General features: G+C 44.3%; 1 protein-coding gene across 1 annotated transcript in view; it reads right to left on the bottom strand.

The window, feature by feature from the left end:
• The window catches only part of EIF4E (eukaryotic translation initiation factor 4E), a 49,146-nt gene that overhangs the window by 9,267 nt on the left and 25,296 nt on the right, over positions 1-14,583 (bottom strand). The window contains exons 2-3 of the mRNA XM_070392386.1: positions 3,451-3,557; positions 283-378 (exon numbers count right to left, since the gene is read on the bottom strand). Of these exons, the coding sequence (XP_070248487.1) occupies positions 283-378; positions 3,451-3,557 (203 nt within the window). The remainder of the gene's footprint in view (positions 1-282; positions 379-3,450; positions 3,558-14,583) is intronic.

Below are 14,583 nucleotides of genomic sequence, written 5' to 3'. Positions count from 1 at the left end.
ACAAGTTCCAACAAGTTGTCAAAAGTTCTAGGGGTAGTAAAGCAAAGGATCTCTCAAAACAAGGAATAAAGAACATGAAAGGCTAAAAGATTACAAGACTGAAGCGTTCTAAAACTGGTAAGGAATAATCACCAATTCAAACAGTTGTGAGGAGACAAACAAAAAGGTAGTTATATAGACGAATATTTATTAACTTTTCACTTTAACCTTCATTTTGTAAATGTGACTTAAAATTACATACTAATAAAACAACAAACATCCTAAAATGAATGGGTTACTTACGCCCAAAAGTCTTCAACAGTATCAAACTCAGAGATCAGCCGAAGGTTTGCTTGCCAAGTTTTGCTTTTATCATTTTTAAAAAACCAGAGTGCCCATCTAAAAATAAAAAGTCAATATCAAAAAATGGCAGTTTTACATCCATGTTCACTGCAGCATTATTCACAATAGCCAAAAAAGGGAAGCATCACAAATGTCCAGATATATGAATAATAAACAAAATGTGGTAAAAGCATACAATGCAATATTAATCAGCCTTAAAAAGAAAAGAAATTCTGACACTTGTTACAACATGGATAAATCATGAGGACATTATGTTAAATGAAATAAGACAAAAAACCACAAATACGGTATGATTCCATTTGTATGAGGTACCTAGAGTAGTCAAACTCAAAGACAGAAAGAATGGTGGTTGCCAGGGACTAAGGAAAGAAAAGGAGGAATTGTTGTTTAACAGGTGAAGTATTAGTTCTGCAAGATGAAAAAGAGTTCCTGAGACTAGTTGCACAACAATGTGGATGCACTTAACAACACATTTAAAAGATATAAGTTTTATGTTGTATATTTTATAAAATTACTAATAAACTAAAGGCCCGGGGGGGGGGGGGGGGTACACTGGGGGGGGCGGGGGGCGTCCCTCAGCCCAGCCTATGCCCTCTTGCAGTCTGGGACCCCTCGGAGGATGTCCACCTGCTGGCTTAGGCCCGCTCCCTGGGGGACCGGGCCCAAGCTAGCAGTCAGACATCCCTCTGGGAGCCTGGCAGCCCTCGGGGGATGTCCACTTACCAGCAGGGAGCAGACCTAAGCTGCAATCGGACATCCTTAGTGCTGCTGAGGAGGTGGGAGAGGCTCCTGCCACCACCACTGTGCTGGCAGCCATCAGCCTGGCTTGTGGCTGAGCAGAGCTCCACCTGTGGGAGCGCACTGACCACCAGGGGACAGCTCCTGCATTGAGCATCTGGCCCCTGGTGGTCAGCGTATCATAGTGACCAGTCATTCCCAGTCGATTTGCTATTAGGGTCAATTTGTACATTACCCTTTCATTATATAGGATAGAGGCCTGGTGCATGGGTGGGCGCCGGCTGGTTTGCCCTGAAGGGTGTCCCGGATCAGGGTGGGGGTCCCGCTGGGGAGCCTGGCCAGCCTGGGTGAGGGGCTGATGGCTTGCAGGCTGGTCACACCCCTTCAGGGTGGGGGTCCCCACTGGGGTGCCTGGCCAGTCTGGGTGAGGGGCTAATGGCTGTTTTCAGGCTAGCCACACCCCCTTTAGGGTGGGGATTCCCCACTGGGATGCCTGGCCAGTCTGGATGAGGGGCTGAGGGCCATTTTCAGGCTGGACAAGCCCCCCGGCGATGGTAGCTCCCAGCCTCTCCTTTTTTTCTTTTTTCTTTTTATTCTGGGATTTATTTACCTTCTATAATTGAAACTTTGTAGCCTTAAGTGGAGCTCAGAGCTGGCCAGGGCAGGCGGGAAGCTTGGCTTCCTCCATAGCCAGGGGCAACCAACCCTCCTGCTTGCTCCAGCTCCATGGCTGCCAACCGCCATCTTGGTGGGGTTAATTTGCATACAGTCGCTCTGATTGGCTGGTGGACGTGGCTTAAGGCATAGCAAAGGTATCGTCAATTTGCATGTTTGTCTTTTATTAATGTAGATTGAAAGGGTAGTTATTACAGTGGCAAATGAGTAGCTTTCTCTTTTTTTTTTTCATTTAAAAGGTTATGTATTTTATGCCTAATACATACCACATTCTCTATACAGAGACTCATTGAGGCTCATCTGAGGTGAATTCACAGAACTTTAGTAAAGTATTACAGTATGCTAAATGCTAGGATAATCAAGCATAGCTATTTAAGAAAAACAGAGCAGAAGCATTTAACCTGAAAGGAAAGCAGGGAACAGAAAGTGGAGTTTTCAAAGAACAAGAGTATACCCTAAGAGGAAGAAAAGGGAGTGCTAGGAAAAGGGAAAATTATTAAATGTGACTCTGTTTACTCAAACTCACAAATGGGAAAATAACAACATAAGGGACTTATTGAGTAATGCTACCACAGATATGTTCTGCAATAATGTATATCAGCTTCTATATATGTTTATAATTCCCTTAAAAGGATTTACTCTAATACTTTGAAGATAAACTCACGTTACAACAAAGTTAGACTTAAATGTTATCATCTTCATCTTTAAAATTATATACACCAAATTGCTACACCAAAGATAACTCAGAGAAACTTCATTTTCTCACTGATAAAAATGTTGTCTGAACACAGGGTTTCCAAATGGACATATTTCATCAACTCTTTGACTAATGCTTGATAATCTCAAACATAAAAGAGATACATGTTATGATCTATTTGATAATTTGTATTTGCCAACACACTAACAAAAACACCAAAAGCAAAGGCAGAAAAATACTAAACACACATACAAGTTCAAGTACTATACTCTGGACTTCTAAAATTAATTTTAGTCTTTCCTCAAAATTTAAAAATAGCCAGGCCGGTGTGGCCCAGTGGTTGAGTGTTGACCTATGAACCCAGGAGTTCAGGGTTCGATTCCAGTCAAGTCATATGCGGGATTGATCCCCAGTGTGGGGCGTGCCAGGAGGCAGCCAATCAATGATTCCCTCTCATCATTGATGTTTCTATCTCTCTCTCCCTCTCCCTTCCTCTCTGAAATCAATAAAAATATATTTTTTAAAAAGAAAAGAAAAAATTAAAAATAGAACTAAAGGGTGTCCCAAAATTCATGCAAGAAGTAATTTTGATAGAAAGCACAGGCTTATAATTAAAAATTGTAAACTTGTTATTGATTCATAAAGTATACAGTATAGGGTTATGTATGGAATAGCATATCGGGTAAATGCCCTCCACAGCTTTGCTGGCACAGCGACAACGCAAGCGTCCCACCCTACACCCAGCTGCTCAGCACCTGCGTGTGCAAATTAACCCGCCATCTTTGTTAATTTGCATACTCACGCCTGATTGGCTGTTGGGCATCACGGAGGTACAGTCAATTTGCATCTTTCTCTTTTATTAGTGTAGATGGGTCATCGAAGTGAAAATGGAATACTCAACCTGACATATCTAAAACTAGTGTTTCATCTAACCTTTCCCTCCAAACCTATCCTATTCACCATTTACTTACCTTGCTGCCTAAAGTCAGAAAACTTACCTGTTCTGTAAAGGATGTTTAATATAGTGTTCTGGGTTAGCAACCTCCTGGTTAGATTCTGTTTTCTCTTCTTCTGTAGGCGGGGGATTAGGAGTAGGGGTGGTTTCCTAGTGGAAAATAATAAAACAGTATTTAAAATTTCTTAAGATATCTAAGACAGCAACACTCTAAATAAACTTAACCAATAGTGCCAATATTAACTTTTAAAGAAAACATTACAGAAACAGTTCATAAAACAGATCAACCTCTAAGGAAAAAGCTCAAAACCCTCCATTCTAGCGTATCTTCATTAACAGCAAACAGTTTCTCAAATTAAAAAGCATAACAATAATACTATATATGGTTATCTTCCACTTACACAGTTTAATATCAGAAAGATTGTTAGAAACCATACAACAAATCAGCTAACTTTCATAACTTTACATTACATTAAACTACTGTATATGAAAATGAGGAGGAAGGAAAATACAACTAAAGTGTGGAGAATATAACTATATTACAAAGAAAAGTTTTCAAAAAAATATTAAGCAATACTACACATGAAGGACCTAGCCTTCAAATCATATTGTTATGACATACGGAAACTTAAAAGTTCTGCAACTTCTGTCATTTCCAATTGGACCTATGCAAAAAAGCTAGACATTGGCTTGTACTTGGATCTTTTTCTACGTTAGACATAATTAATACTGTAATCTAATATCAGAAAAGAAAGGAGCCTGGAGATAACAGGTGTTCTCCACACTGCTCCATGTAACACTTCATCCTATTATAAATTTGTGTCAACAAAACAGAGAGCCAAGGAAAGTCACTGGAAGCTGATACAATAAAGGGGGAGTAGAGGGGGCACACTACAACAAGCGTTTGGTATCAGATTTAAACTGAAGTAGCAAAACAATATAGGTCCACAGTGACGAGTCTATGTAAATCAGAGATGCATCATCTAAAAGATCTGTGCAGATAGGCAATAAGTACATATTTTACAAAATACATTTTTCTTATCAAAATGACCTGCCCAAGAACTACTTCCTACTAGCCTAAAGACACTCATAGAAGGGACTATGTCTTGATTTTGCTCACAATTGTAATGCCAATGATCACAGTGCTACACCCAAGAACTTGATTAACTTTTTTTTAATCCTCACCTGAGGATATGTTCCTTCATTGATTCTAGAGAGAGAAAGGGAGAAAGGGAGAGGGAGAGAGAGAAAACATTGATTGGTTGCCTCCCATACACACACCGACCAGGGACCAAACCCACAACCTGGGTATGTGTCCTGACCAGAAATGAAACCCGTGACCCTTCAGTGCAAGGGACATTGCTCAACCAACTGAGCCACACCAGCCAGAGCCCATCTGTTTCTTAGCATCTATTCTTTCCCCCTCCCTCTCTGTGTTTGTTTGAATCTTTTCTTTTGGCCTATCTTTGACTTTACCAATTCTACATTCTGCTGAGTTCAGTCTGTTATTACTCATTCAATGAGCTCTTAAGATAGGATGCAAAATACTAAAGTACTCTCTGAAAATACTCTTTCACATGGCATACACCAAATCTAGTAAGATTTAGAAATTATGACAAGTTGCTTATGAAAATTTTAATATTAAAAACTATATGAAAGGGCATAATTCCTCAGTATAAATTTTCTTTTAGGTCATATTTTGTAATGATTAGATCTAGTTATTTCAACAACACATTATTTTGTTTTTTAATACTTTTATTGATATCAGAGGGAAAAAGAAACATAATGATGAGGGCGAATCACTGATTATCTGCCTCTTGCACACCCCCCTCTAGCCCACAACCTGGGCATGTACCCTGAATAGGAATTGAACCATGACCTCCTGGTTCATAGGTTGACACTCAACCACTGAACCACAGCGGCTTGGCCAAATACATTTTTGACTCAAAAGAGAATCTGCACTTGAAACACATTGTATAATAATACAGCCGTGGGCAAACTACGGCCCGCGGGCCGGATCCTGTTTGAAATGAATAAAACTAAAAAAAAAAAAGACCGTACCCTTTTATGTAATGATGTTTACTTTGAATTTATATTAGTTCACACAAACACTCCATCCATGCTTTTGTTCTGGCCCTCCAGTCCAGTTTAAGAACCCATTGTGGCCCTCGAGTCAAAAAGTTTGCCCACCCCTGGTATAACACATTTCAGATGGGTAAAGTCATGAGATGGCGCAGTGTGTTTATCCAGATGGTAAAGCACCAGTAAGACTGAAAGAAAGGGTTCTTGAAATCAGACAAAGCTAGAATGGTAGGCAAGAGTGAGATTGTAAAAGGCCTCAAAGGTCAGGCTAAAAGTGCACCTTTCATCTTGTGAACAACAGAAGCCAATAACTGACAAGTCAAAGTGGTTAAATACAGATGATAGAAAAAAAAAAGACAACCAGTTTGAATGCAAAATGTTAAACCTGGTTTTGGATTTGCTGAGTTTATGAGATTCAAATAAAAATTGTACAGTATTATAATTTAATGGTCTTGGGGTTCAGTAGCTGTCATAGCAACAGAAGATAGCTAATGGGAAAGAAAAATGTTGAGCAAGGGTAGGACAAGTTTAACAATCAGTTGCAAAGAATCTCAGGAGCTTTTTACATTTTGCAAAAATCAACACATGTATTAGGCATATTAACCTTGTCGGACAATCCTAATATCAAAAAGCTAGACAGTTCCCAAATTTAGGATAATTTACATACGTTTGTTTTTAAAACACCAGACTAAAGTTTAGATTCTTCTTCTCACCATGTTCAAATTTACATGGATTAAATTCCAAAACCATGGTGTGTTGTTTTTCCATGGTTATGAACATTCAATTTCTCTCCAACCCACAACCCACACACTTTTCCAGAAATAATGAGCCTTCCCCTCAGGACACCCAATTTGTGTCCTCTATTACTTCACTAAACAAATATATTTACTAAGAACTTAAGAAATTTCAGGACTATTTCTGGACGTTAGGACATCACCTAAGCCTTAATTTGAAGTATGCAAAAATAAGTTGTTCTCCTGACACTAATAAAGGTTTGAAGCAGTAGCTCAAAGTGTGGTCCACAGATTTCTGCTGGTTATATTGTACTAAAGGCCCAATGCACGAATTCGTGCACAGGTGGGGTCCTTCAGCCTGGCCAACGATCGAAGCCTATCTGGGGGCCAGCCAGCTGGGGGGGGAGGGAGACCCTGGGAGGTTGGCCTGCCGACCCCCGATCATGGCCATCGGAGGGGCCAGCAGGCCAACCTCCTGCAGTCCCTCCCCCTTGCCGGCCCTCCCAATTGGGACCAATGGGGGGGCGGGCGGGGTGGCCGGGGGGAAGAGCCACGGGAGGTTGGCTTGGCTGTGGGAGCGTACTGACGCTCCTGCATTGAGCGTCTGCCCCCTAGTCGTCAGTGCACGTCATAGCGATTGGTCAACCGGTCATTCAGTAGTAATGGTGACTTAGGCTTTTATATCTATAGACTAGAGGCTTGGTGCACAAAATTCGTGCACTGGGGGTTGGGGGGGGCCCTCAGCCCAGCCTGCCCCTCTCACAGTCCGGGAGCCCTCAGTGGATGTCCTACTGATGGCCATAATCTGGCAGCAGAGGCTCGAAGCAGTTGCCGTGTGTGTGTGTGTGTGTGTGTGTGTCCACTGGGGGTCTGCCCCCAGCCACATTGGAGGCTCAGAGCAGGCACTGTGTGTGTGTGTGTGTGTGTGTGTGTCTGCTGGGGGCCTGCCCCCAGCCACACTACGGAGGCTTGGAGCAGGAGCCCCTCTGTGTTGATCTCTCAGGTTCCTGGCCTCCACTGCATGGTGTACTCTCCCTTGAGCTATGGCCAGGATGGGGGTGCTGCTTGCAAGCCGGGCTTTCCTGCTCCACGATCGCCATGGCGATGGGGGAGCAGGCCCAGCTGGGGGCTTCCCACAGGCCGGGCTTTCCCGCTTCCACGACTCCATGGCAACCGGGAAGCAGGCCCAGCTTGGAGCTGCCTGCAGGCCGGGCTTGCTCTCCTGCTCCCGGATCCCCATGGCAACCGGGAAGCAGGCCCAGCTGGGGGCTGCCCGCAGGCTGGGATTTTCCTGCTCCTGGATCAGGCCCAGCTTGGGACTGCCTGCAGGCCAGGCTTTCCTGCTCCCTGATCAGGCGCAGCTGGGGGCTGCCTACAGGACGCACTTTTCTATTTACCGATGGCCGGATCACCACAGCAACACAGGGCCCAGCGGCACTTTCCTGCTCTCCAATAGTCATAGGGTCCCGGCTGGGGGCGGAGCTTAGCAGTGTGGGGCTTAGGTGGCACGGGGGTCCCGGCTGGGGGCGGAGCTTAGCAGTGTGGGGCTTAGGTGGCACGGGGGTCCCGGCTGGGAGCTCAGGTGGCACATAGGGGTCCTGGCTGGGGGCGGGGCTTATGCCCCGCTGCCCAGGGCTGCACATGGGGCCCGGATGGCAGCTCGTGCTGTCCCGCCCTGCCTGTAGTATAGGATAGAGGCCTGGTGCACGGGTGAGAGCCAGCTGGTTTGCCCTGAAGGGTGTCCCAGATCAGGGTGGGGGTCCCCACTGGGGTGCCTGGCCAGCCTGGATGACGGGCTGATGGCTGTTTTTAGGCTGCCCACACCCCTTTAGGGTGGGGGTCCCCACTGGGGTACCTGGCCAGTCTGGATGAGGGGCTAAGGGCCGTTCTCAGGCTGGCGGGTGACTGAAGCTCCCAGCCTCTCCTTTTTTTCTTTTGTCTTTATTCTGGGATTTATTTACCTTCTATGGCTGTCACTGGAGCTGAGAGCCGGCTTTAGCTCTGAGGCTGGCTCCAGCTAGAGGCCTCGGCTGCTGAAAGCAGATATCTAGGCTTTGTTTAACTTCTATAATTGAAACTCTGTTGCCATCACTGCCGCTCTAAGCTCTGAGCCCGCTGCCGGCTGAAAGCAGGTTTCTGGAGCTTGTTTAGCTTCTATAATTGCAACTTTGTAATTGGAGCTCAGAGCTGGGCGGCAGCAGGCAGGGAACCTTGGCTTCTTCCGTCACTGGAGCAAGCAAGCCTGGTGTTCGCTTCAGCTGCCTGGCTGCTGGCTGCCATCTTGGTTGGCAGTTAATTTGCATATCCTGATTAGCCAATGGGAAGCGTTCGGGGGTATGGTCAATTTGCATGTTTTTCTTTTATTAGATAGAATAGCCAGATTAAGTATAGAAGTAGGAAGTAAACATCTAGAAAGCTTTCTAGTCGTTTATGTCTGTAGAAACCAATAATATCAAATTCAGCCTTATACTATACATGCATTTTTTCATCTCTATCCTATTTTAGAGAAACATTAGATTGGAAATAGTTTTAAAATAAACTAGTTTTCTACCGAAGTATAAGAAACACTGGTTTAGATCACAGACTGTAAGTAGCAATGGATTACATCACATACTCTTTAGTACCCAGGTTGGAATCCCAGCTCTGCCATTCACAGTTGTATAATTTTGGGCAAGTTCAACATCACAGCACCAAATAACGTATAACAATACTATTGGTAACCCATGTCCAGTATTACTTTCTTATATTCCCCCTTCCTTGAATCACTATTTTTTTGGTTGGTTGGAAAGACCACTGGGGTATTAATAGAAATGTCCATGTTGCAAAAGACAGCTGTAGTTACAAACCCAACATTTCAGTAAACTGAAGGCACTATACATTTAAGATATAAAATAATGAGCAGAAGGATAAGCAAAAGTAAGAATCAAAAAGGATGATGCCTTTATGATTTTTAAAGTGGTAACACCAATTCTCACACTTCAACCATACTATGAGTTTTTATTTGATAGGCAACATTTACTAAGCAGCAAACTATCGAAGTATGACCAAAGAGGAGACCAAGATGGCGGCGTAGGTAAACACCGGAGACCGCTGCCGCAAACAACCATTTCAAAAATACAACTAAAAAACGGAACGGACATCACCCAGAACCACAGGAAGGCTGGCCGAAGAGAGACTCTACAACTAGAAGGAAAGAGAACAGCAAACCGAGGCTCAGAGGAGGCGCAGTGTGGAAAATACAAAGGTACCGAGGTGCGCGCGCAAAGCGGGCTGGTGGCTGAGGGCGCGGTTGTTGTTTTTGGTCGGGAGTGAGTCTCAGACTCTGGGCTCCAGATCCGGGCGAGTGTCTAGGGACCCAGACTCAAACGGGAGAAGCGGGATTATCCGGCATCAGTTGGAACCTGAGGGCAGCTTTCTCTCCGAGGTTTGCAGCGGCTGCCGGGGTTCTGAGAAGCAGAGCCTCTGGGAACGGGACTGAGCGTGGCCATAACTGCTCCCTCCGCCCGCCCTGCTGATCCCGCCCCGCCCAAACCCTGGGCACAGCCATTTGCCGATCGCCTCAGGCAAAGGCTGGATTAGCGCCTCCCCAGAAGACAGACGTTTTCCACACAGCTGATTCCTACAGCCAGTCGGCCTGGTGGTCAAATCCCTCTAGTGTTAACTACAACAATTAAGGCTTGGCTAGAACAAGACTGCGCACAAAGACCACAAGGGGGTGCACCAAGAAAGCATAAAAGATGCGGAGACAAAAAAACATGACAGAAATGGAGGATATGGAGCTAAGAATCGCAATTTTGAGGGCTTGCTATAAACTTGAGCAGAGCCTCACGAAAACTAATGAGACCCTCGATGCTACGATAAAGAAATTAGAAAGTAAGCATACACAGACTGAAATAAAGAATATTATACCAAATAGCAGACCAGAGGAGCACAAGAATCAAACCAAAAATTCGACAAAAAACACCCAACTGGAAAAGCAAAATGAAAAAAGAATCCGAAAGTGTGAAGATAGTGTAAGGAGCCTCTGGGACAGCTTCAAGCGCACTAATATCAGAATAATAGGGGTGCCAGAAGATGAGAGACAGCAAGATATTGAAAACCTATTTGAAGAAATAATGGCAGAAAACTTCCCCCACCTGGTGAAAGAAATGGACTTACAGGTCCAAGAAGCGCAGAGAACCCCAAACAAAAGGAATCCAAAGAGGACCACACCAAGACACATCATCATTAAAATGCCAAGAGCAAAAGACAAAGAGAGAATCTTAAAAGCAGCAAGAGAAAGAGACTCAATTACCTACAAGGGAATACCCATACGACTGTCAGCTGATTTCTCAACAGAAACTTTGCAGGCCAGAAGGGAATGGCAAGAAATATTCAAAGTACTGAATACCAAGAACCTACAACCAAGATTACTTTATCCAGCAAAGCTATCATTCAGCATTGAAGGTCAGATAAAGAGCTTCACAGACAAGGAAAAGCTAAAGGACTTCATCACCACTAAACCAGTATTATACGAAATGCTGAAAGGTTTCCTTTAAAAAGAGGAAGAAGAAAAAGGTAAAGATACAAATTGTGAACAACAAACATGCATCTATCAACAAGTCAATCTAAGAATCAAGTGAATAAATAATCTGATGTACAGAATGAACTGGTGATTACAATGAATCAGGGACATAGAAGGGGAATGGACTGACTATTCTTGTGGGGGGGGGGAAGGGGAATGGGAGATGCGGGAAGAGAATGGACAAAAATCGTGCACCTATGGATGAGGACAGTGGGTGGGGAGTGACGGCGGAGGGTGGGGTGGGAACTGGGAGAAGGGGAGTTATGGGAAAAAAAGAGGAACAAATGTAATCAGAACAATAAAGATTTAATTAAAAAAAAAAAAGCAGCAAACTATCGATGAAGGTGCTACACATTTTTATATACATTTCAATACATTATATATTAACAACACTAGAGGACTGGTGCACAAATTCATGCACCAGTGGGGTCCCTAGGCCTGGCCTGCGAGATCGGGCCAAAACCAGCTCTCAGACCTGCCCAATGGGTCCTGGATTGTGAGAGGGTGCAGGCCAGGCCGAGGGACCCCATGGGAGCCAGAGAGAGACCTAGGAGGTTGGCCAGCCAGGGAGGGACTGCGTGAGGGCTCCAGGGCGTGTCCAGGCCATCTTGCTCAGTTCCGACCGGCCGGACCCCAGCAGCAAGCTAACCCTAACAACTGGAATGTCTGCCCCTGGTGGTCAGTGCACGTCATAGTGAGCGGTTGAGCGGCCTTAGCATATTATTAGCATACTAGTGGCCCAGTGCACGAAATTTGTGCATGGAGGGAGGGGTTCCCTCAGCCCAGCATGCACCCTCTCCAATCAGGGACACTTTGGGGGATGTCCGACTGCCTGTTTAGGCCTGTGGGATTGGACCTAAACCAGCAGTCGGACATCCCTCTCGCAATCTGGGACCACTGGCTCCTAACTGTTCACCTGCCTGCCTGCTGATCGCCCCTAACTCCTCTGCCTGCCTGCCTGACTGCCCCTAACTGCCCTCCCCTGCTGGCCTGATCTCGCCCCCAATTGCCCTCCCTTGCCGGCCTGATTGCCCCTAACTGCCTTTGCCTTGGCCCCCACCACCATGGCTTTGTCCAGAAGTGAGACATCTAGAAGATGGCTGGTCAACCCAGTCTAATTAGCATATTACCCTTTTATTAGTACAGATACGATTATATAGGATAGGATTGCTTAAATGGGGGAAAAGCGTTTTTCAGCAAGAGGAGATGCTCTTGGCAGACAAAAATACATAATCCCTATATCTGGACTGATAGCCAGCCATATGCACTATACTGCCAAACTGGTCATTAAAAAATTGAACCGCATTCTTACACTTTACACCAAATAGCTGCTGCCCTTAAAACCCCTCCTTAGCCCCCACCTTAGGTTCTGCCTTCGCAGTTAACCCAGATTTGGTTCTGATTGGTCAGTTTCTATGCCAGTCAGCGTCAAAAGCACCACCTCTTAGGCAGCCATTGGCTCCTCACAGTTCACACAAATTTGGTTCTGATTGGTCGGTTTCTATGTCAGTCAGCATCTCCGGGCATGATCAGAGAGGTGGGGCTGATCAGTAGCCCCTGCGGCTGCTGGCAAGGCCCGGAGAGGCAAGGGCTGATCAACAGCTGCCATGGAGGCTGCAGATCAGACCCTGCTTCTCTCTCCGGACCTCTCCCCAGGCCTGATCTGCAGCCCCCTCAGCAGTCAGTACTAGGTCGCCGCGGTGCAGGACCTCGCTGCAGGACTGACTTCCGGTGTTCGGTCATTTTGGATGTTATGGACCCTGGGTCTTTAGAGATTATGCTTTGATTGGTTGAACTGATGGCCGGGCACTTAGGTTATTAGGCTTTTATTATATAGGAAGATAGTCTTCATAATTCTATTCTCTCTCCTCTTCAAATCTAAGCTCTGGGAAGTTAACATGTCCTAGCTATAAGCTACGTTTATCTCCAGGACTGTCAATGTTCAAGGCTAGGATCACCACATGCCCTAGTTTACCTGTTTGCTTCAGCATTATCACTATTATTATTATTATTATTATTACTACTACTACTAGAACCCTCCTTCACTCTCAAAAGTACCAAGAGATGTATAGGAAATTATAGGTAACAAGATACAGCACGTACTATGCTTTGCACCACAATCTGAGGCTCAACACCTTCACTATATTGCAAGTACATGTCACTGCCAATCATCTAAAAATGCATGAAAGGTATAGCTCACCCTCCCGCCCAAACACATGCACAAATTCCACTGGTAGAAAAAAAGTACGTAAGTGCCAAACATTAATTATAGTGAATTTATATTATTATGCAAGAGAGCATACTAAATGTCTGTGAACAAATATCTGAGAAATACATGTTAAGTGTAAAATAAAAGCCTCTTTTATAGACAGAGAAAAAATTATTTAATATAAGTTATGTAAACAAACTTCATAATAATTTACTCTTCCAACTTCCAAGCATTCAGTCTCTAGGTCTCTTTACCAAAGGATGGATTTCTCCCCACATCCAGCACCTCCAATATTAAATTAGTATAATTAAATACTACACAAGAACAAGTAGACAGTCTCACCACCTGCCTTCTAAGGAATGAAAAATTGCTGTAAACACTGAATATTACACCAATTCATCAATTGTTTTGGTTGTTAATTTTCAAATATGTCTACAATAAAGAAATACCAGCTAATGTAACATCACTCATCAGGAATGTGAACCTGTGGACTTTGCAGGTCTTCTTCGTAGTCTGTAACAAAGGATTAAACTAGTAACCTTTGTGCCCTAAATTAAAAAGTTGAAGTAGAAAATCAGCTCATGGAGATTTAGCAAAATACAAACCTTTTATTTTAATTGATTTGAGAGAGAGAGGAAGGGAGAGGTAGAGGGAGAGAGAAACATCGATGTGAGAGAAAGACCGATCAGCTGCCTCCAGCACATGCCTCAACAGGAGATGGAACCTGCAACCTGGGTATGTGCCCTGACCAGGAATTGAACTAGAGACTCTTTGCTGCATGGGAAAAGGTTCAACCAACTGAGCCACACTGGCCAGGGCCAAGCCTTTTAAGTTTAAATTGCTGCTCATATGAGGAAACTTTTTACTTGCAAAAGACTGTGAAACCCTATGTATCAATTTTGATTCTAAAGACAGTACCCTTTAATATTCTTTCCAACTAATGTAAAATGTCATCTGAACAAAAAATGCTAAAAGCTGAGGTATAGAAGGGAGATGTGACAATTTTTACAAATTGGGTTGTGTCTAAAAATATTGCAAAATTGGCAGCAGAGTATGTGGATGCTACCAGACACACTCCCAGGACCAAACTGGAATTACAATTAAAATACAAAACAACATCCTGAATAATCAACTGAAGACTAGCTGATAACCAAGGACGGAAAGTGAAGACTGCATAGAGACTAATACTATCCAGGCAGTTTTGCCTCGGGGGAAGACAGCTGACTTCCCTATTGGAAAACACCTTGCCCCAGTGTGGAATTTCTGAGGACCATTAAGAGAATGAGAATAACGATTAGCCTCCAGGCAGAAACAATGGCCCCATCCTGTTGGAAAAACTCTTGCCACACCTGTGGAAAATTGCCTGAGAGGTACTCAAGGCAATCCAATCAGTCTACAGGCAGAGGCAGTCTCTGGAGGCTATGAGTCTTTGCCTGATCTAATTAGTCAGAAACAGCATTAACACTGTCCTGCAGTACAGACTGAGAGGCATAGCAGATCTACCTAATACACAGTCACAAACCCAAACAGGCAGCCAAAATGAGAAGACAAAGAAAAACAAAAACGAAAGCACTAGAGAATTCTCCA

Source organism: Myotis yumanensis, unplaced genomic scaffold, assembly GCF_028538775.1.
Source record: "Myotis yumanensis isolate MYYU_CA2020_CCGP unplaced genomic scaffold, mMyoYum1.0.hap1 SCAF_1, whole genome shotgun sequence".
Taxonomy (NCBI): domain Eukaryota; kingdom Metazoa; phylum Chordata; class Mammalia; order Chiroptera; family Vespertilionidae; genus Myotis; species Myotis yumanensis.
Note: the sequence above shows the minus strand (reverse complement) of the source record. Positions and strands in the feature narration are given on the sequence as shown.